This window comes from Nanorana parkeri, unplaced genomic scaffold, assembly GCF_000935625.1.
Source record: "Nanorana parkeri isolate BGI_ZX_2015 unplaced genomic scaffold, ASM93562v1 scaffold643, whole genome shotgun sequence".
Lineage (NCBI taxonomy): Eukaryota > Metazoa > Chordata > Amphibia > Anura > Dicroglossidae > Nanorana > Nanorana parkeri.
The window spans coordinates 768689-792512 of record NW_017306911.1 but is presented as its reverse complement, the minus strand read 5'-3'; the positions used below and the strand labels follow the sequence as shown (position 1 = coordinate 792512).

At 43.4% G+C, this 23824-nt stretch overlaps 2 protein-coding genes across 2 annotated transcripts; both read right to left on the bottom strand.

Annotated features, from left to right (window-relative positions):
* Window positions 1-1416: 1416 nt before the first annotated feature.
* On the bottom strand, window positions 1417-7990 carry LOC108792435 (cytochrome b-c1 complex subunit 8). The gene is made up of 3 exons (XM_018563219.1): window positions 7937-7990; window positions 4477-4636; window positions 1417-1635 (listed from the first exon to the last, which is right to left on the bottom strand). The coding sequence occupies exons 2-3, from the start codon at window positions 4628-4630 to the stop codon at window positions 1541-1543; spliced, it is 249 nt and encodes an 82-aa protein (XP_018418721.1). The 5' UTR covers window positions 4631-4636; window positions 7937-7990; the 3' UTR covers window positions 1417-1540.
* Window positions 7991-15878: 7888 nt separating this feature from the next.
* Window positions 15879-21195, bottom strand: GDF9 (growth differentiation factor 9). The gene is made up of 2 exons (XM_018563221.1): window positions 20852-21195; window positions 15879-16881 (listed from the first exon to the last, which is right to left on the bottom strand). Exons 1-2 carry the CDS (start codon window positions 21168-21170, stop codon window positions 15956-15958), a joined length of 1245 nt encoding a protein of 414 aa, XP_018418723.1. The 5' UTR covers window positions 21171-21195; the 3' UTR covers window positions 15879-15955.
* Window positions 21196-23824: the final 2629 nt, after the last annotated feature.

Genomic DNA, 23824 nt, shown 5'->3' with positions numbered 1-23824 from the left:
AAAAAAGGGTATAAAATTTATTTCAGTACAGCGCTGCATGACGGAATAAATGTCAGTCAAAGTACCGCAGCGCTGAATACTGAAAAATGGCCTGGATGGGAAGGGGGTTTAACACCGCGGATGTCAACTGGTTAATATAGTAAAAAAATAAAACCCGCAGTGGTGATTAAATACCACCAAAAGAAACACCGCAGACTTCAAGTGGTTAATGGGTTCCCCCTAAGTCAGGGGTCTCAAAATCAATTCACTCAGGGGCCACTAGACAAATTGTCTTCTCCCATGGGGGCCGTTTGCCAAAATTCAATACTTCAGAATAAAATGTACCGATATATAGTACCAGTGTTAATGTCTGTGTGTGTTTAGAATGTCAGTAAATGTGTTTGTGATGGTTTCTTTGTATGCAATGTCAGCATATTTTTTTTTTTTGTGATGGTGTGTTGTCAGGACTCGTTAATGTTGTTGGTATGTGTGTTAATGTTTCTCTGTGTCGTATCAGTATGTAAACGTGTGTGTGTGCAGTGTCAGTATATGTGTGTTTTTTCCTCAGTTTTTAAACATAGAGTCCCCCCCCCCCCCCCTCCCACACACAGAAATACACACAAAAAGGCCCCATTCACACCTGTACGTTTAGGTGAGATTATAGATTCTTGCGTCAGGAACTGGCATTTTCCTGCAGCAGGAATCCCTAACCGGAAGTTTACAGGCGGTAACTTTTCACCAGTTCAAGTAATTTGATCAGGTGACGGCTGCTGCATATACATGCCAGCACACCGCATGTAATATTACGTGATATGATTACATGTAGTTAGAAATCAATCATTGGTCGTGTGTCCAGGGAGAGTGACTGATTTCTAACTGCATGTAATCACATCACATGCCATGTAAACGCCAGATCAGGGATTCCTGCTTCAGGAATCCAAAATCGCACCTAAACTTACAGGCGTGAATGGGGCCCAATATAGGAGCTCTGTCACCTGCACATTTCCTGGTGGTTCAGCAAGGTTAAAAATCCTTCCTCTTAGCTGGTGCTCAGAGCTGTAAGAGCGTTGGCCACCAGGAACTAATGAGTACCAGCACCACCAGGAGCAGCCATGCGGTCTGCATCTGATAGAGATGCAGACAGTGAAGCTGTTTCCCCAAGTCAGGTACGGCGTGCCTGACTTGTCAGCAGGGTGTGGGCCATGGGCCGGTACTTTAAGACCCCGGCCCTAGGTGTTGCCCACTAATTGTTATACTCACTTTCAGTCCCAATACAGCAACAGTCATTGTGTGGCCCTGCTCAGAGCCACACAGCAGGGCATTTTGTACTTTGCTTAGCTGGAGGCCAAAATATATAGCAAGATGCTTTGTCTTTATAAAGTGGGTACAAAAACAAAAAATTCACACAATTGATTGAGAGGAGTAAGACTTGAGCGCTGTAGAGTGAAAAATCTTTAATGTATTTAGGGTACTATTAGACATCCCAATAAATATTCCGCTTCATAGAGTGCAGGAAGGAGTCACCTAAATGCGGATGGATCTCAAATCAGTTCAGGCGTCTTTACTGGTCGTTGTCATACATGCCAGGCACCTTTCTCTTCTGTTTCTGATGCTCTCTGTTTCCCCAGTTGTAAGTTAAATATGCCAAGATAAAGGCTGGAAAGAAAAAAGAAAAAAAAGCCAGGTTAGCATATATCACACTGTTCCATGATCTAAACCTAGTGCTTGCTACAATCTTCCCCTTTCGGTGTCCCTGGGGAAATATGACAGACTCTCGGCACAACATGGATATCTATAATGGATTCTGAAACTAGTAGACCACATCAAAATCGAAACATGGGCAACTAATAACTACACATAAGCCCAAAACCTGGACTAAGCTCCCCAACAAAAGTGAGGTGGGCAGGTCAGGGGGTTAGGAACTGTACAATGTTAAAGATCTAGTATCCAATTAATGTTAACAAATGGTTATGCAGCACCCTTAGCTGAGAAACGAATATCTCTACAGCAAGTACATAAAAGATAAATGTGAACAAATCAGTTTAAAGAATTCATAACTGTCCAATTCATATAAAACTCGATGAACACTTTCAAAAAAACATATAAAGAGGTTAAATGCACAAACTTGTATCAATGAACCACTGGAACGTATATACAGGAAAGTGGAAGAAAAGAGAAGACACCAGCAAATGATAAGATGAGAAACAGAAGGAGGAAGAGTGAAAAGTCTGCATTGTCAGCTTGGGATCTCTGAGGAAGAAGCTGTTGCTCATAATGTATTCATCACCTGGTGATGAGGGAGCATGGAGACCACTTCCCAGCGAATCAGGAAGCCGGGCTGCGAGTCATTACACACCACCCGGCTTACTGGCTAATCAGGACCCGGCTTCCTTAATGGGTCTCCCTGTATCCGTGAATACCGAAAAAAGAATATCGGCACTCAAGACCAAATAGAATGACTTTCACTTCTTGCACCAGAGACACAAGAGGAAGTGAGGGCAAATCCCTTGACACTTGTCACCAGAATAAGTGTTCCCATTTCAAAATATCCCCTTCATTCTTGTTCTAGTGATGACTCAAAATGATGGATTTTATTTTGCTTTCAGTCTAGGTGACAAAGGTTATCTGATAATAAAGAGGGCGACTCTTCCCAGTGGGAGACCTGACAGATGTTCTAACTAGGGATGTCCTGATATCATTTTGTCCAGACCAACTACAAGTACTTTCCCTCAGGTACTTGCAATTACCAATGTGACATGTGAGGTTTTTCCTAAAACAATATAGAGACTGATGATTTCAGGGCAGTTTCTTCATGATTACGAAGAACTGTAACTCAATCCATGATCATACTTGTCCTGATACAAAAAATACTTTTACCAAAACCATATTTGACCATGCTAAGAAGCGCTTCTCATTGGCCAGCGTGGTCACCTGACTGCACTGGCCAAGGAGTGCTAGCAATTTCCGAGTAAATCCATAAACGCAGGGCTGCACTGGACTGTAATATGAGGTACAGATAGTACACCTGTAACAGTTCACCAAAAGGCAAGTATAGTGGGTTGGGGGGGACAGTTGGCCAGACTTAAGCGGGTAATTCAATTTTTCCCAAATTACTTGTGAAAGTGAACTTACCCTTTAATGTGCATTGTGTGTGTTAGAGAATGCTGCCACAATATGGCACACAGTGGAATGGGGGCAGCACTCAGCGCGCACTCACAATGCCGCATGTGTTTATTCCCACCAGATGGCCAGGTGCAGGGTTGGCTTTTTAACCTTTCTTTTTCATTTTCATTTTGTTTTTTTACCTTGTCATCACTTTAAAATTTTATTTTATTTTGTATTTTTTAGTTTTATTATTTTAGATTTTTGTTCCACTTTTAATTTTTCATTAATTTTACTTTATTGATATCACACATGGTCAAATAAGTTCCTATGTGATATCGTTTGGAGGCGGCAGGCTCTCTTTATGAGCCTGCTGTCCAATACAGAAGATAGAGCACAGTGCAGGTTGCGACAGCTGGCACAGGTAGCGCTGTGAATACAGAGCTCATGTGTCACTGATCGCAGAATGGAGATTGGACGTTCTCCGCTCCCTATCCTGAACTACTTTGCCATGGTCCCAGGAGAGCCCAAAAACCACGGTGGGGAGGGGGGCGGACCATGGGGGGAGAGGCCGGCGGGGGAAATGGATGAGCAGGCTGCTGTACAAGTACTAAACAAGCAGCCCGAACCTATTTACACATTTAAAGCGCTATGTATCATGAAAATGCCCTGTATCGGCTCTGATACCAATAGAAGTATCGGTACATCCCTAGTTCTATCCCTACTCTACACCAACCAACAAGTCTTGGCTTTAGACACACCTTAAAGGACTACAGTAACTTTGATACAATTTGTTCTTTAGGACATTGCTGTACCCATCTGAGTGCGACCCACCTGATCTGTTACTTACCCCAGCCCCTGTTCCAGGAATCTGGCTCTGCTCTAGGCAGAGCCAGCTGTCACTCATGCAGCTGGGTGGATCTCGACAGTAATGTCAGGATCCGTCCCGGTTGCGGCACTCGCAGTATATCGTGTGCAATAGCCTGCTATATACTGAGCTTTGGGTCACGGGAGGACGCTAGTATATGTCCTTCTGTGACCCTAAAGAGAACTATGGGGCAAACACTTACCCCATAGTTCTCTTTTAATGTTTGTATAAAGAGCATATTCTAATCTGTTGTCTGAAATTCCTTTCCTTTTAAATAATATTTATAGAAGGCAATTATAATGCAATGTGATTGCATAATAAGTGAATGGTAGACGTATCTGTGTCTAAAAGCATGTTTTCTTGTGGCTATATTGAGTCTCATGTCCACAAACACAAACCCTACTTTACAACATTAGGAGATGCTGTGCAGTCACCAGATAAACCATCCAAGTCTATTTACACCTTCTTCTGGATTTCATGTAGGACAAATGTCACAAGTGTCATGAAGGATTGGGTCTAAGACTTACGTGGTGCTACTGTCAGGAAGTTTGATGAGAACCTCCGCCAAACATTGGGGATGCCTCCTGAAAACATTTTGGCAAATGCCCTCTGCTCAAAAGGAGATAAGGTGAAGGTGATGATGTGTCGCACCTTAGCGAGGTCTCCGAAGTGCAGCCCCATGGTTTATTTGCTGAATAAAAAGCAAAAAGACATTTTTACAAATATATTTAAATTTACACAAACAGATATGCCAACACATTACCCTTACACTATATGGACCCTTCAGTAGCATATCAGTAAGAAGTATTGAAGGAAACCTATGCAAGAGAAATATGGAGGTTGCCATTGTTGACCTCTTCTAAAAATGCTGGTTGTCTGGCCCTTATGGTAATCTAATGACTTCAATACTTGCTGAATCCCTGACCAGAAACATGTACAGTCTGACTTCACTGGCTGCATACTCGCCTTGGGTCAATTCTGAAGTCAGAGACAGGCAGGGAACTAGCATTCTTTCCCAAAGGTAGCCAGCTCTGGCAGCCCACATATTTCTCTTTGTACACAATTCCTTTATATCATTCTGCTTTAGCAATCATTTCTTTCAAAGCACTTTGCTCTTAGGCCTCATTTACATGCGTAGCGTACTTTTATCTCCCTCTATAAAAAAAAAAGTGTTCTGCAGTGGATCCCTTTTTAGAGGATGGTTTACCAGCGTTCAGGTGATCACGCCGTCTCCTGAATGCCTGGTTTATCCCTTTTCTTTAGATCTCAGTGGGGATTTTACATTGCAAATGAGCATTGTGTGCCGGTTTTGCAGGTTCTAAGATATCTACTCTGCAAGTTATCTGAGCACCGAATGTGGATTACAAGGATGCATGAGAAGTGATCTGTGTTTTGTGACTCTAGTCCAAACACAACAAGCTGTATAACATTTGCTGCAGCATGTGTACGCAGATTAACTACCGGTACCTATGTGAATGAGACCTTAGAGCGTTTCCCTGATGTAATCCCCGACTTCCTCCTAATCGGCTCAATGATCACACCCAGTAACATTTATCGCTGTCCAGCTTCTTCTGTATCTGAAGAGATCAGAAATCACTGGAACAAACAAAAACCAGACAGACCAAATACTGCCAACGTTTTCTCGGGCCGCTATGTCACTATTGTGTCCTAAGTGATGTAGGGAATGACAGTGGGTGCTGCTCTGTCCAACAATCATGGAAGAGTGGAATAGCAGTAGGGCCAGGAGCCCTTCAGGAGAGTAAAGATTTAACACACACACCCCACTGCAAAAGTAAGTTTTCCTTTACAGGCTGCATCTCTAATTTTATTTTAACACAGCAAAAGGGTTCAGTTTGCCATTTTGTCCACCGGTTTTATTTATAAAGCCAACCACAAGAGTCACAATTTGACAATACATTTTCCTTTAGATCAGTTTGTAAACTTTATAATTAGGGATGCACCGATACCGGTGTTTTGGTACAGAGTACCAATAAAAAAATGTCGGTACTCGGTACTCATCACAAGTGACGAGGGAGCATGGAGCCGCTTACCGGCCAATCAGGAAACCGGGCAGTGTGTAATGACGTGCTGCCCGGCTTTCTGATACAGGAAGTATTGGGCTAGGCATCGGAGCATTTGGGCGAGTACGAGTACTCGCCCAAATACTCGGTATCGTACATCCCTATTCATAATATTATGAATCCCTTAACTACTAGAAATAATTATCAATCTCCCTACTGTATGTCTCCAGCTCTCAAATGGCCACTTATCTAAACCTAAAAACAAACATACAGTATAATACAGTTTACCAATCCTTACATGAGGAGGCGGCTGCATTCGTCTCATCTGCTAATCCTACAAATAAACTGCCTGTCCTTGGGTAGATACACTCACATCTTCACCTATGGAGGTAGCCATGGTTGGCACGCTAGGCTGTTCTCCTGATTTTGACTACAAACAGCTCAACCCCTCTTCTCCTCTATTACATGGGTAGACAGGGAATTTGTAGTTTACAGAAGACAGTTTGAAGGAAGAGAATATAGTTTGTGATTTTGGGTCAATTCACAGGAAGTGACGAGGACTCCACATTTCTGGCCAGATCAACAGGTATTTTCTGTACTTGCTAAAAATATTCTTAGCCAGAAAAATGAAAACTAATACAGCCACCACATCCAAGGACTGGCAAGCTGCAATGTAATACATTTTTGTTCATGGGTTTAGATGTCCTTTAAAAGGAGAACTATGAGGCGAGTGAAAATCACTCACCTCATAGTTCTAGCCGACCTGTGACAATGAAACTGTCACACGTCGGCTCAATAGATTGGTAAGTGAGCGAACACATACCGGCGCTCGCTCACTTCTCGATCTATCCCTGCAGAGAGCCGTGACTGTCACTCACGGCTCCCTGCAGGGATTCCCCCACTCCCCTGTCCTATCCTCCAGCGCTGACTGGCAGAACAGACGGGGGAGGGTACAGCTGGCTCTGCCTCTATATAGGCAGATCCAGCTGTCAATCGCACAGCTGGGTAGATCCAGACAGGAATGTCGGGATCCGTCCCGGCTGCGGCGTCTCGGTGTACCGCGAGCTGTAGCTTGCAGTATACTGAGCTGTGGGTGACGGGAGGACGCTAGTTTGTGTCCTCCCGTGACCCTTAGGAGAACTATGGGGAAAATCCCTGACCCCATAGTTCTCCTTTAAAGAGATTTTGTCTCTAGAATAAATATAGAAAACTAGCAGGCATACAAGGAGATACCTGCGCATAACTGCAGCAGCTTCAGAATGTCTATAGATACAGCTAAATACCACGCTGCCATCTGTCTCACTGGCCAATACCACTGTGCAGAAGGCAGGAAACAGCCCAGCATTCGGCTGGATCTCCAGGTATGTGTAGGTAACTCTAGGTCACTGTACTTTATAGTTGCAGCAGTGATGTTTTTTTAGAAGACAGCTGATCTGTCCCCATTGCATTCACATTCCTAGTTTGACACAACGCAGACCTATGCACCAAATATCAACATGCAGGGGGAATTTATCAAAGCTGGTGCAGACAGAATCTGGAGCAGTTGCCCATGGCAACCAATCAGCTTCTCTCTTCAGTTTGCTCAGTTAAGATTTGAAAATGAGAGCTAGAAGTGGATTGGTTACAATGCAAATCTGCTCCAGTTTTTATCAATTGTCCCACGCAGACTTTTTCGTAGGTAAACAGGTCCTATTACTAAATACATATTCCATTCCTATGCGTTGTGCAGGGATTAAATATGCCCGAGCTCTTATGCCCCCAAGGCAATCCGTGAAATATTCAGCCACTAGGGGACACCGGAAGCCGCATGCCGTACTGGCCATAAGAGCAGAGATGCCAATACAGAAAGGTCAGCATGAACTCATAACATTGCTCCCTATACGCTTGCACATCGCATGATACTCTGTGGATATTGCGCAGAGCTTCACAACTATTCGCCCTAGCTCCCCTATAGCCACCACACTCACCTTGTCTCTCAATGCCGAATTCAGGTCACCCAAAGATTTCCGGTCACACGGCTCCTCTTCCGGAAGTAATATTTATCACGTGATGAAACTATTGCAGAAGAACGCGCGCCACCTGCTGGCCGATTTATAGGAAACGCCTGCCAGGAGCATGAGCGCCGCCTGCTGCTGGCTGAGAGAAAACCATGGAGTGCACCGAGGTACATTGCTCATTGAATGCGCTGATAATGCCGATGCGGGGTTGTAGTGTCGGTGGGCAGAGACTGATTAAGGCAGAGTGGGCTGCTAGGCAAAGGTAGCAGATCTCTTTAATTGAAATGGAGAAGGATTGCAATAGGCCACCATGTTTGCGTTGTCTGTAATGGCATACCCCCGTTCCCCCAATCAGGCACCACCTGCATACAAGTGCATCCTGCCTTGTGAAGTGACAGGCAGGTGCACAGCTTGGACCTTAGCCTGGTGGTTTACTACAGGAGCATGCAGGTTGTATCTCAGTTGTATCAAGGCCTATTGCCTACTTTACCTTATGGATGATCGGGCTCTTGTTGGAAGCGGAGGCAGTACTAAGCCTTAATGTTTACAAACACTAGTAACTTTTCTCTTCTGTTCATTGAAGGAGACAACAAAGATCATAAGATCTTGACCACTGGATTATACTAAAACCTGCAGGCACCTAGACCACCGTGTCCCTTTATAGCCAGGCAGCACCCCATGTCTTGGACAGAGTTTATCTGTCTTTACCCTAGAGGTTTTTTCCCTACAGCGGGGCTCTCTCAGAGATCCTTTCCCCTCACCTGGGTATGACATACACTGGTAGGGGTCACTGTGTGTGGGAGCTACCTGCCTCTACTTCGGTCAGAGGCAGGCTTTTACAAAGCTCACCGGGAGCTGGGGCAGTTGGCTGGGACTAGATTCTAGGCATGCCCCGTGGGTGTTGAGGTGGCAGTCCAGGTGCTAATTGCTCAAGGCTGTGGCTATGCAGCCTACTTTCTTCTGGCAGCTGCGGAATTCTGCCCTTCTCCACCAGGGGCAGTCCTCTTGCCTCCAGTATACGAAACTGCCTGTACGCATCCTCTGGTGCAGTCTGTTTCCAGTATTGGGGTAGTGAATGTGCTCCTGGGGCCCCTCTCCTTTGCTGTGCATCCTGGTATGGTTAGTGAGCCACTGGCATGATAGCAGCTGGTATGTCTGGGCAGTATGCCGGGTCCCGGACCAATGAGCTTTTTGGAGGGTGTTCTCCCTTGAGTAGCAAGGGTTATTGGCTTCCCTGTGGGAGTAAGTCCCATCTCCAGATCTTCGGGCGTTTATCAACATCAAGGATGCCTACTTATATGTTTTCTGATTTGCCAAAGTCGTCAATGGTTCCTGCACTTTGCGGTGGGAAAGGAACATTACCAGTTTGTAGCACTCCCATTTGGACTGGTCGTGGCTTCCAGGGTGCTCATTAAGGTGTTGGCTCCAATGCTGGCCCTGCTAAGACTTTGTGGCATCTCAGTCATGGACTATTTGGATGATTTTCTGCTGGGTGGAGTCAGTGTAGGGATGGAGGCCAATGTGTTCATAACTGTGAGCATGCCATGAGATTTTGGTTGGATTCTGAACCTAAAAAAAAAATTGTCTTTGGTTCCTTCCTCTCGCCTGGAATATATCTGGGTTTGGTCTATGACATGAGGCTTGCCAGGGTATTCCTTTGACCCCTGAGAAGCTTCAATCCCATGTTCATCAGTGGTGTCCTCACAGATGGGTTCCTATTCGCACTTGCATAAAAGTTCTGGGTCTGATGGCGGACTCCAAAATATTGCTTTTACGGGTGCCATTTGTCCAACATCATACTCCAACGGGAAATTCTCTTCAAATGGGACAAATCCACCTGGTTCCTGGACAGAGAAATTTGGTTAAGATGAGTAGCATGGACATCGCCGCTGTGGTGGCTTTGCCCTCCAATGCTGCTGTCTGGAAAATCCTTATTTTCACTTCCTTCCAGGTTGCCATGTTGGAGGTCTCCCACATTCTTCGTTGGACAGAGGAGCATGTCGCAGCTCTCTCTGCGGTGTACATTCGGGGGGTGGACAACTGAGAAGACTACCTCAGCCACCAGAGCCTGGATCATGGATAATGATCCCTTCATCCTGGAGGCTTTTTTGTGAGATCAGTACAGTATGAATTATGCATTTCCACCTCTGAAGTTTTTGTCCCTTTTGCTTTACAGGATAGGGGTGAAAGGAATTCCGGTCGTTCTGGTGGCCCTAGACTTGCAGTCCTTGGTACGCAGACCTGATTTGGCTCATTGCAGATACTCCCTGACGTCTGCGCTTTGTCCAAAGCTTCTGTCTCAGGGACCTGTCTTCCATCCTACATTACTGTTGAGAGCCACATGCTGAGAGATGGGTTTGTCAGAGTCGGTGATTCCGACTATACTCAGAACTCATAAGGCTACTCATGAAAGACCTTTTTTGTTGTTGCCTGGTATGAGTTCTTCTTGGATTCTGTGTGTTACTTTTCGGTTGCCAGGATCATGGGCTTTCTCCGATGAGTGTTCGAACAAGGGTTGGTCTTTAGTATGATTAGGGTCAAATTTCTGCTCTATCCATTCTATTATATTGACTTTTGGCCTCTTATTCGTTGACGTGTACTTTTGTTCAAAGAGTGACACATGTTGTCCCTCCGATACGGCCCACTGAGATGCTGTGGGATCTGAATTTGGTATGGTTTTTCAGAAGCCCCCATTTGAAAACATGTGATGTTCCCTTGCTGACTATCTCAGAGGTTGCTTTTTGGTGTCCATTACCTTGGCGTGTAGGGTTTCTGAATTGGCGGCCTTATCTTGCAAGTCCCCTATTCTAGGTGTTACATATGGATAAGGTGGTGCTTCGCCCTAGGTTTTCTTTACTTCCTAAAAGTGTGTTGGTTTTTCATTTGAATGAGCGAGTTTTATTGCCTTTTTTTCTGCTTTCACTGTTTGGAACGGGTTTTACATTTACCAATGGTCCACACAAAAGGTCAGGCCGTCTCTTGGTGACAATTTCCAGACCGATTCAACAGACCATCATGCAGGCCTATTCTGTTTGAGGTTTGCAACCTCCATCCTCTATCACTGCTTACTCTACTAAATCAGCAAACACATCCTGGACTTTTCGTCAATAGAGTTCAAGTAGCCCAGGAGGTAAAGTAGCCACTTCGTCCGCTGTTCATACCTTTACCAAGTTTTATTCCGTTGATGTTCTTGTATCTTTGGATGTCAGTTTTGAACATAAGGTCTTACAGGAGGCAGTGTGATATCCTGGATTTTGACCTTTCACACCTGGTGGTTTCCACTTACCCACTTTTAGGAGTCACTACTTTTTGACAACGCAGTGGACAAGATCTTCTGATCTTCACTGTGCCTTTCAATGATTGGAAGAGAAAATTCAATTTTTGTACTTACTATACAGTCTTCTTTTCTACGTTCATTAAAAGAACACAACACCTACCTTTCAGTGTTGGCTGTTGCTGATTGTTCTATTTTTGGTTGAGCTTTTCACTATTTGCTACCAACTGAGGTTGTGTTAGCAAACACGGGGTCGGCCACCAGCAGGGGCTGCCCCCCAGGCTGCCTTTTGTGCCTAGAGTCCTACTGCTACAGGTGGCAGTGTAACCCAGTAGTCAAGACCTTTAGATATTTGCTGTGTCCTTTAATGAACACAGTGAAAGAGATTCTATGGTATGTATGAGGGGAAAAAAAATGTTTCTTTTATTTTGGTTTCCCTTTCCAGCCACTTTCAGCTAGTGGACTGTTGGGGCTAAGGGCGGCGCAGGCACTGGGAGAAGAGACAGAAGGATCTTTAAAGTGCAGAACATATAAAACCATCTCTCCTAGATTTTTTTTTTTCTGGTGCCCTGTACTGTTGCTATGTAGCACCACATATAGAACAGACCCCTTGCTGCCACTAGTAGAGCATTCTAGCATTAGGTTTTGTAATGAAATAATCATGGCATGAAGGGTAAAACCTTGGTAGAAAAAAAATAAAAATAAATAATTGTTCAGGTGTGCCCAGGGCAGCTTGATTCCCAAATACAGCCCTAGCCTAATGGCGGTAAAACATAGTTGCAATACTGATAAGGGAAAGTTGAAAATTGCATTATTAGGGGTTTCAACAAAACTTAGCCGTTTGTGAAGCGAATGAGCACATACAGTTTATTCTTCGGATCCAAATCCTTATGTTCTGCTTTCCTACACAACTTTGCTCCCATTAGTGCTTATGTTCCCTACATAGCTACCCCCTTTTGTACGACGTGGCGTTTCCTTTTAGGATTGTAAGCTCTCACGAGCAGAGTCGTCCTAACCCTGTGCATTGGCACTGTGTGTCAATTACAAATACATTGTAATTGAGAGTGTGTTTATCGTATTGGCAGTGTTGCTGGGATGGATAAAATAATTTGTAGGGCCAAATTGGCCTTCTTGGGTTAAAAAAAAAAAAAAAAAAAAAAAAAAAAAAAAAAAAAAAAAAAAAAAAAAAAAAAAAAAAAAAAAAAAAAAAAAAAAAAAAAAAAAGCTACATCCAGTTCACTCTAGGACTAGCCTTAAGATTCCTACAGAAAATTCAGGATTTGCGTTTATTTTCATGTGAAGTATATTACAAGGTGTGTGTGTCCTTTTGCAAACATGAAACAAATCCACCCACATTGAAAAAATATTGCTTTTACATTTTTTTTAATTGAGTGCAAATGCAATCAGTGCATCGCATAGGCTCCTGTAAATGTTTCCCCCAGCCCCAGGTCTATACCAAGGTGTTGATCTTCGAGTCCTTCTGTCACAGTGGAAGATGGGACTTTTAGTCTATTCACAAATCCCTGTGAATATATAAGGCTATGTGGGCAGAACCACACACAGTCATACAAAAGTTTAAAAGAAAACAGGACACTCCAGGGTGAAGCACCCAGTGATTCAGGTAAGTGGGGGTGTGGTTTGAGGATTAAGGGGGGGCGGGGGCAATCATGTTTCATGTTAGACTCTAAATATGGGTGGAACATGAAACATGGTCACAAAGGTGGACTATGATTTTAAGCATGCTCTTAAGGACCACAGAACCATTGTAACCATAGTCATTAGAATATCGCTATGCAATGTTTGTACAATCTCCTTCAGATTTAACAAAACTATGTAATAGAAAGACCTACCTAACTAGCCAATCAGTTTGTATCCAATCAGGCAGGCCCTTCACTACATAGTTGTTAGTTCTAAATGTGATTGTACAGTCAGATTGTAAAAGGTGTTGAACTTAAGAGTTTACCTTTGGGACATTGGTAAATGGCTGCTGAAAATGTGGCTATGCAATTAAATGGAAGATCTATGAATAATTTTTCTAAAGCCATGATGGCCATCTGCAACTTGAGTTGCTTTGGCAATATTTTTGTCAATCAATGTATGGTCATCGAATATTTGCTGACCCATGGAGACAGACTTTTTCTCTCCACCACTTTCCTATACACATCTCCGCAACCAGCTCCTACCCAGCTTCCGGCAACCAGTAACGTCACTGGTTGCCAGGGGTGTAATTTTTTGTAGATACGCCCTCTGGGGGTGAGATCCATTTTCAATCCCTCCCCACCACAACGTGCGATTCCACTTTGTTTGTTGGGTGGCCACTGATGTTACATCTGACCCAGCGCATTCACAGCATCTTAGAGAGGCTATGAATGGGCTGAGTATGTACACTGCACAGCGCATGCATCATACAGTGTACGCAAAAGAATTACAACTTCCTGGAGATAGAGGAAAACTGTTAGCAAATGAGACTTGGCATGTCTGTTCTGCCAAAAATTCCTACACTTTACTTCTGCTTTAAAATCACTTGACTTACACGCCCATTCATACTCTCCCACCACCACAAAGGGTAGGTGTATGCAAAAACAACACGACCATTCAAAATAAATCAAGAACAGAGCATTGCATTTTTTTTTTATTGCAAATATAGTGGCAGCCAACATATTCATTAGGGAAAATAAAGTGTATTACATCATCAATAACCATAGCTTTGACTACTAGACAGGGAACATGAAAGTCTAATCATGTGCTTTTACAGCTGCGTCTTTAAATAAAAAAAAAATAAAAAAAAAAAGGGCATTAAAGAGTGTCATTTCAATTGCTGTGCAAAAAACAGAAACGTTCCCCCTCCCTCCCCAACAATAAAAGTTAGAAAGTGTTTGTATTACATAAACCCACCTACAAGACCCTCCTGCTAATGGTAGGGGTACCTCAAAAAGCAAGACAACGTGAACCATATACTGATAGGGAGTTGTTAAAAGAGCTGCATACACAATACAAGCTCCAATCTTCCGTTATTCCATATCATATGGAAGTTGCAAAATTACAGCATTCAAGAGCTACAAAACACAATAGCTCCAATCTAATATCCACCAATGAAGGCCTGCTATGCTGAGGAAAGTAAAGCAGTATTGGCACATAGCAGCAGCAATACTGCACTCTATAAATACAGCATAGTGATGTCTGAGGGGTATATTTATAAAGCATTGAACGTGATGTTCACCAAAACACACCGCGGGATCTTCCTGGTGAATGGATTTTAATACACAGTGAATAATTTAAGGTCACCGCTTTAGAACTAGGCCACTAAGTATAGCAGTACTGCCTCTAACCAAAAAGGAAGTTTTGTTAAAATATACATTACAAATGTTTGCAAAATTCAAATGCTAAGTAATAGCACGTTGCTTGCAATATTATGGCACAAAATGTTATTGCATTATTTCTGCAAATAAACATTCTACATATCACTACAGTTCACCTAAGAACGTTTTCACGGCGTTGCAAAAAAGGAGGTTGTCTTCAGTTTTAGACAACTTTTGCTCAGATTCCACACGTGAAGGAGGGCGGTTGTCTCAGAGACAACCATTTGACCTGTCTTTTTGAAACAAGCCATTTAAAAGCGACGGCGGCAATCTTAAAACCTCCTTCATGGCATCTAGAGTCCTTGAGTTATTGACACAGCAGTATTAAAATATCTTTAAGCGAGAAGCATAGATTATTTTTATTCAACCCCATTGCATTTGGGCCTTAGGTCTTGTACACACAGGCTTCAGCTTCTGTAAGTGCATGTGTAGAGTAAGCTTTGACAGCTTTCAGTCAGTTTCAAGGGCTCTGCAGCCCCAGTTGAGATGTTCAATGCAGATCTTAGTCAGAATGCTGGATGTCGTCTTATACAAGCTGCTGGGAGAATATAGCAGGCTTTTAGCAAGTGTCAAATAGTGCTTGTGCGTCTCAAAATCCTGATGAAGCCTACTAGCAGCATGTTTTCAGTAACAGCCAGCACGCTAAGTAAGGTCGGTGTTTAGTTTACCCAAACTGTAGTTGAAGGGTGCTTTAAAGATTTGTAAAGCAGTTTTCTCTCAGGCCTACAATGAAGATAAGGGAAATTTTCATGTAGAATATAAAGGACTATTTATAAACAATTTTCAGAGCCATTCACTCTGCAAATCTAAAAAGGTTTGTTCTGTACGAATAGAGGCAAAACACAATCATTCATAATATGTTTACTTTCCAGGTCAAATGTAATGCAATACTGAATTAGGACTATTAGATGGGGCTGAGGAGCATTGGAAATAACTATTTTGGCCACTAAATGGGGCTGAGAAGTATAGGAAATAAGCATGTATTGCATATGCTCCTCAGCTCCATCCAGTGGCCATAATGCGTTATAACATTACAGTCAACTTGCAAAATTATGAAGCATTCTCTTTTGCCTCTTAGTACAGAACAAACAGTCTGAGATTTGCAGGGCAAATGATTGAGAACGGTTTATAAATGGACTCCTAAATTTACCTTTAAACATAAAACCTGCAACAAATAGGATCTGAACGAAGAAAAGTAATAATGGTACACCTAATATAATGCAAAAATAACTGTTTTGGATGTGTGCAGATGTAATTATACAATTCTATGTCATCAAACTTTGCTCCCCTTTTGCCACCATAAAACCCAATAAGCGCTTATGGCTGGTCCCACAGATAGACTGTGCGAAGGAAGACTAGCGGCAGGTGCATTCGGTTGCAATCATATCTTGATACTCTTTATACGCTATAGACTTATCAGTTTCAACGATGAGAACACTCATGGGTCGGTATTCAGATGGAACACAAGATGGCCGGGGTATAGAAGAGTCCAGTTTTTCATAGATTATATTTTGAACCATAGTATGTACTGGAGAGCCATACCTGTGGCCAACCAGCCTAGGGCATACTCCTTTGCAGTAATCCGGGCTATATCGATGTGGTGCCAAGATCCATTTGTCCCAGTTCAGCTGGCTGAAACTGAGTCGAAATTTATGAAGCTCACACTCATTTTGATGATACACAAATTGTTTGGCTAGGTCACTGAAATTATATGCACTTGACTCTACAGTTAGCCTGCCCACCTCAGCATTTTGACCTCTTCGACGGCGAGGGACTTTATACATCTGCACGTTTTCCATGAAATCACCGAGATATGAAATTACGTGCCCACTCTGGTGCCAGCTGGGAGAACCTATATGCAGCTTTCTCCAGTGGTATGCTGTATTGCTGGTATCATTTAAATAAAGAAGCAAACATGGAGGAGATCTTGCTCTTCTTAAAGGTTCCCCCATTCCAAAACTGTAGGGAACCTTGTTCCTCATACATGTCAAGTTGAACAACAGGTGAATGTTTTGCCGATTTAGGAGAAACGGTTGAAGGAAAGCGGTCACATCAATCTCGATCCATCTTTGCTTTCTCTGCAGTTGAAATTCAGATACGTACAGAGGTCTAGAACAGACCGAGCTTGTAGTCTCCTGATCCACAAACTCCAGGCTACAGTTGCAGGAGATATTTGAAGAGGAATATTGTTTACTTACAGAATAAACCAAGGCAGAGCGAAGATGTTGCTCCATTGTAGAGACACTGTCAATATTGAATAACAAATCCAGGGTTTTAACATCTGGGAAGAACAGAAAAGACACAATTAGCACTTTAAATTAGTGAATAGCATAAGGTATTGGTGCAAAGGTGTTCATAGGCAGTCAATCGGAAATAAAAAATGTTAATTTCTTTCCAACGTGTACACAAAAGATTAATGGGTCAATTTACCATCTGTCAATGACCAGAACCATGCATTTCGGCCGAAGCTACGGCCAGATCCTTCGGCAGCTTCGTGAATAGACCCCAAAGTCTTATCTTGCCATGCACCTGCTAGGTTTGGTTTAAGACTAAAGCAGATGCAGTGGTTTTTAAACTCAACACAAAAATATTTAATATTTGAGGGGGTAGGAATTTGTAGTTCCAAGTTAGGGAAGCAGCCTAGGGCTTCAGTGCTGCTCTGCCATAGATATAGTGCTGTCACTGGCAGGATCACCAGGTAAAAAAAAAAAAAGGAAAGGAGACTGAGAAAAGTAAACTAATGCAGCCACCACATTGAAGGACTGATAAGCTGAAACGTGTGTATAATTTACAATACATAAAATGGTTTTTTTTGGCTGTGGGATACAATTTAAAAACAAGGAGCAGCAGTTATTCCATGTGTGTTAACTGACCAGAGGTCTCCGATTGCAACTGGATTTCTACATAGCCAAAGGGCCATGATCTACTCAGGGACGGATTTACTCTCTCTACTGCCCCAAGGCCAGTTTCCTCAATGTGTCCCCCTGCCCGCCAAACCCCAATGGAGAATGGCAGACCTGCAGGCTGCATACAAGTGATCTCGGCAACATCGCCGAGGTCACTTGTACAAAACAAACGCTGTACATTTAGCTCTGCTTGCCCAAAGCAGGGCTAAATGTAGAAAACTACCCGCCTGGCACCCAGAACTGCATGTCCCGGGCGTCGAGAGATAGGAATTCCACACCACTGCTGCCCCTAGGCCGGGCCTTGGTTGGCCTTGTGGGAAATCCGGCCCTGGATCTGCCACAACAGAGCTTTCAGGAGGTGGCACCCAACTGACCACCTGGAAGTATCATGCAATGCCTTCCCAGTTTTGCTGGTGACACAGTGTACTGTATACTACCCACTGTGGGTCCGTGCACCTAGAACCTAGCTCTGAATTTTCTGTGGTTTCTTTTATGGCTGTATCAATATAGCTCTAATTTGGTTTCAACAAACTAGTTTTGATTCTACCTCTGCAAATATTTGTTTGGTGTTACATCAATATTTTATGTATCAAATTGTAAGTAAAACTGGATCAGATCATGGGTCTGTCAATTTGGTTTCAATGTGAATCCTGTATATACCATCACCAGGGGTGTCTCTAGACTTTTCCCCCAAACCATCTTATGGGGGGAAAGGGGGGGGGGGGGTCTTCTCCCCTTCACGTCTCCCCACCCAGCTCTGGTGTCCCGCCCGGCTTCTGGCAACCAGTGACATCACTGGTTACCAGGAGCTTTGCGGGACTCTGGCCAGAGTGTCCCAGGTTGCTAAGAGCTGGGCAGGGAGATGTGTATGGCTCTTAAACCAAAAAAGACAACAGTGAGGGCGCGATTCCATTCCTGCTGAGCTTGAAAAAGAGGTCTTAGCCTCGAAACGCGTTGCTCCCGATCCTCCACCTTGACTACACCGACTTGACCATCCATCACCTTGTCAGCTTCCCGGCTGCCTTTGACCTACCACACCATTAATGCCTGTGTACTTGTCAAGCCCCGGTCCACACATAGACTCAGCCGCACCACCCACAGCTGCAGCCACAGCAGCCCAGCCAGACACTATCCGTGTACACCGCCGGATCTTCACACCACAGCAGCGGGGATACGGACAATATCTTAGTGCTGCCACCCGCTCCCTCCCCTCAGTCTCTCACCTTCTCAAGATGAGTAGCCTCAGGCAGCACACCAGCCTCCATTGAGAACACTCATCTTGGACTTCATGATCCTCCCACAGACCGGTCCTCATCCGACCCCACGGACCCACTCCAGTAAGTACACCATTTAATTTGCCGTTCCTCTTACAACGTTCAGCCCAGCTAGATTCCTTAGCTTCGCGCCCTCACTGTTGTCTTTTTTGGTTTTCACTAGCACAGGCACTCCTCCTGTCTTCCAGGGCTGCAGGCTAGTTAGGCACACATACTTCCCAGGCCCTATCCAAGAGTGCTGTTCGTACCGTCTTTTTGTTTATGGCTCTTCCAAATCTTCCCACCCGGCTCCAAGCAACCTGGGAGGCTTTGCCCAGAAAGGGGGCAGCAGGCACACTGCAAACATTGTGCAGCAGAGCAGCCATGCAGCTCTGCCTGCCACCCCACTACATAACCCAAAGAGATGCCGTCTGAGGCAAAACCCTCAGGCGGCCTCATTATAGGGGTGGCCCCGATACAATCCTATAACTGTAGATCAATGAGACAAACAGGCATGTATATACAGTGAAAAGACTTCTGCCATTGGCCTGAAAAAAAATTGTAACCAGGTAAAGGTCATGCTCTTGACATTTCTTTGCAGCCAAGATAACGGGGTACTACAGGACTCATTCACCCATTAAATCCAACAACACACAGACACACACACACAGGCTGATGTATAAAACTTCTACCCAGCTTAAACTTCTACCCAGCATAAAAGGCGTGTACGAATGGCCCTACTGCTACTAGATGAAGCATAGGAATTTCCTATGATCCATTTAGTGGCAGTAATGACATGCAAATGGAGTTTTTGCCCAGCTATATGTGGATCAGACGGTTTATACACCAGCACCACAGTGTGTGTATATATGTAAATATACATACATATAAAATTTAGGTATCACCTCATAATGAAGCGAACAGATGCAGGTCAATGCTGCTAAATTTGGCCTGGGTATCTTGGCTTCAATGCCCTCTAGTCATGACAGGGTTAAAGTCTGTCCACTGAAACATTTCATAAAGCAGCCTGGCACAAGGGATATTAAATCACATTATTATATCAAGTAAAACCAACTTAATCACCATGAATAAAATAAAAATTATTTTCTCAGCCTACCAAAAGCCTTGTGGTTGTTTCATATCATTTGAGACTATGGTGAGAACAAGGTAAGAACCTTGCTTTTAAATCAGAAAGTCTGTCTGTGAAATTAGGAGCCAAGCCAGGTACAGGCAGTAATAGGAGAGGAGCTGCACAGAAAGTGAGCAAACATGGCTGGCCCATGTACTTCTATGATTAGAAACTGTACATTACAACAAGGTTTTATTAAATTATAACATATGCAAAAAAGACCATTTACATTAATGATCTTTTGTATCTAAAACATTGAAAGAGTTTAGTTCACTTTTAACACCTTTTAAAGCATTCTTTGGAACAGAAATATGGGAGTTGAAGATTCATGGCTGATCAATTGGTATTGTGTGACTTCACTGGTTACATGCTTTTTGTGGCTTAAAAATATACAAAGGACAAGGATATCTGCTCCAAAGTTTGCCAGCTTCAGATTTCTTTCCTGATGGCTTCACTTGAAAGACCAGTAAGCGTGCATGTACTCATTAAATTTAGTGTGCATTCCTACACCAGGCTATAGACATCTGAGCACAATCCGAATCATTCTACTCATAAAGGCTTAAAATGTCTGGTTATGAAGAGGTCAATTCCTGGGCACAAATGTGATGTACAAACCGGGATAATAAAGCAGTGTAGTAACCTCCAGCAATAAATTCTGTAGTTACTATAGTAGATTAGCAATAACCTCACTCGGATTATGCATTATTGCATGTTGCACTGCCTTGTTGCAGTAACTGGAAAATGCTAATTTCATTGTTTTCTCTGCTTTGAGGTAGTAGTGCCAATGTTTTTTTTAACTTCATTTGATAGTAGGATAACATGTGAAATTAGTATTAATATTATACAGGATTTATATATCACCAACAGTATGCACAGCACTTTACAAAATAAGACAGTACAGTTACAATTCCATACATGAGGATTAGAAGGGCCCTAAAGGTCAGTTACCACTTTCATACTGACTTTTTATCTCCTCTCTTGATCGCGCTTTGCACTCAGTCTTTGGTGTAAAGAACCGGACCGTATTATATTCAGTGTTCTTGTGGGCCCTGGGGACTCCTTCCTTGGTGGCCAGCATTTTGTACAGCTTTTTCATATACTTGATGGCTACTGATTGAGGGACCAGTGTTCCTTCCCCCCAGCCTGGACGCTCTGACAGCTCCTTGAGCAAGGGTGGTAGCAGACTATAGGCTTGGCTGTCATATACCAGTCTTGAAGCACTTGTAGATGAGTAGGCAAGCCAGGTCCAATAGTAGACGCACACAAAAAGTGACACAGCCATTCCTTGAAGGCGAGTGAGCTCAGCTATCCAATTCCCTCCATGTCAGTTCACAGAGAGCTCCAGACAGACTGCCACTGAAGCTCATTTCCTTAAATGAGTTTCACCTGCTTTTTTCTCACTGGCTGGATTAACTAGTTCATCTCTGCATAGCAAGAGGCTGATACAGAGGTCATCTTTTAGTAAAGCCAGGTCTGGTGAATCATAATGGGGCTAAGTCATTGGATAAAAGGTGGAGGTGTTGCCAGCAACCAGTTATATTTCACTTTTCATGATATGGAAAAATTAGAATTGTGATTGAATGATATGGGTAACAAGTCAACTTTTGTTCTTGTTTTCTTTCTTTCTACCTCTACATCAATATATTTGTATGTAAATGTATACAAATGTTATTATAATATTAAAACAAACTTGTGCTTTGTCTGTTTAGGCCTCATTCACACGGGGCGTGTGGCCCCGAACACAGAGGGGCAATTTTTGATTGGACTATAGCTGCGGGAAGAAGCGTCTGAGCAGCTCATATAAATCTATGGAGATGCAGGAGCTGCGCCCCCTGTCACGCTCCTTCTCTATCATGTCTGCATCTAAAAACGTACACCGACTATGTGCGATTGTCAAATCTCGGAGCTGCCGGAAGCAGCATGAGGGCCCACAGCTGGCCGCCCACTTCTTTTTGCAGCTGTGTTTTGACAGCCGCACACAGATGGTGTCCATCATATCTGCGTCCAAGGCTGTGTGTGACTGTCAAAGCTTGGAGCTTCATCAAGCAGCGTGTGAGGGCATACAGGTCCTGGGTACAGAGCTATATGAGCTACCTGCATGCTTCTTCCTGCATTTGCAGGTGCATGAAAAAACAGCCCTTCACGCTCTATGGGGAAACATGCCCTGTGTGAATGAGGCCTAAAGGCTGTTTACTCTTTTAACCACATTACATGCTACCACCATATTCACATCCTGCCCCCTACTTACCTTAATTGCAAAGTTCTTCTCCCCGCAGGCTGCTGCTCTTTTTTTTAAAAAGCCACTGCTGTATATGACTCCGCCCACAAAGCTACATTATCCAATCAAAGATCCTTTGACAGGATATGTGAATGGAGAAAGTACAAGTCCCATCACTCACCGCAGCAAAGGCATGACTGCACTTGTAGTCCATTAATTCTACCTCCTGTCCCTGTCTGTACCTCAGTACAGACAGGGACAGGAGGGGGAATCTGTAGAAACCAGAGCATTGCACCCGCAATCTACTGATAGCGGTTGCAATGATTTACTGGCTGTAATGTAAAAAAAGAATAAATGCATATTTTTTCTTTTATGAAGATGTGTCAATTTTTTTTTTAAAGGCGAACTTTGCCTTTGAGGACAAAGCAACAGGTTTGCTTTCAGCCCCCAGTTATAAGCAGGAAATACGTACCCTTCTTTCACTGGCCAACTGCTCTGGAGCCAAAGGAAAGAGTACTTCTAGGTATGGAGAAGTAATTGAGCCCCTGTGTAAGCTACAACTGCAGCAACTTGTGGCTTTCACTGGACTTTTCTTGTACTCCCAGCAGATGAACAGAACAAAAAGCATGTAAGTATTTCAGTGGAGGTCTCCATTAAAGTGGACCCTGCTGCTTTGCCCTGCACAGGTTCTCATTAAAGCCCGACTCCGGGCTAAACTTATTTTTAAATTAGCTCTTTTTTTTTTTCTAGGGAAAAGGGAGCTCCTACTATGAGCAATAGAGATGACATTCCTCTAGGTTACAGGAATCTGGCATTTAAATGAGCTCAGTCATTGTCACATTTCACAAGTTATTGCTCTTAAAAAATAAGCAATAAAGTGGGTGCGGCATTTCATATAGGTGTTTAAGTTTAGTCTGCCACATCAATATTCTTGTTTATGGGGTAATGTACAAAATCGTAGGCCAAGGTCCTAGGCTATGGTACCACACCCTTAACATATGTAAATCCAAGTAAATGTGAAATTTAGAGGGGCTATCACGGTACATGAATAGGCCTCTATTTGTATATCATAAAACAAAACATGTTCATTATTTCATATTAAAACACTTATGAACAGATAACATTCCTTCGTGCATAGAGTAGAAAACCTCCTATAAACCATACAGTCTTTGTAGACTAGGTGCCAATATTGCTTCACATTTGTCTTGTGACACGCCAGTGATTCCAGCAAAAAGCTTCATGCTTCATGGGTGGATAGCACCATAATGGCTTCATTCTAAACCCGTTTTGCTAAAATAGCTTTCTCAGGAGGGACGTGTTATAGTCCGGCATGAAGATCAAACCACCTGATAAATACATGCTAGTGCCATGTTTGTTAGGACTGCAGGAGGGGACAAATCCACAGGCGGTAATGGCTACAGTTACTCTAAGGGTTCCCCCTCCATCTCAGTATGGCTGCCCTTATAGGGTAATATGCCGACTTATATAAAGTATATATAAAGCAAACGTTTATTCGATACAGTAGGGGATGGTTAGAACTAGGGATGCACAGATACTGATACTAGTATCGGTATCGGTGCCGATACCAAGTATTTAGGGCGAGTACTCGTATGGGCCCAAATGCTCCGATGCCTAGCCCGATACTTCCTGTATCAGGAAGCCGGGCAGCGCGTCATTACATGCTGCCCGGCTCCATGCTCCCTCGTCACTTGTGAAGT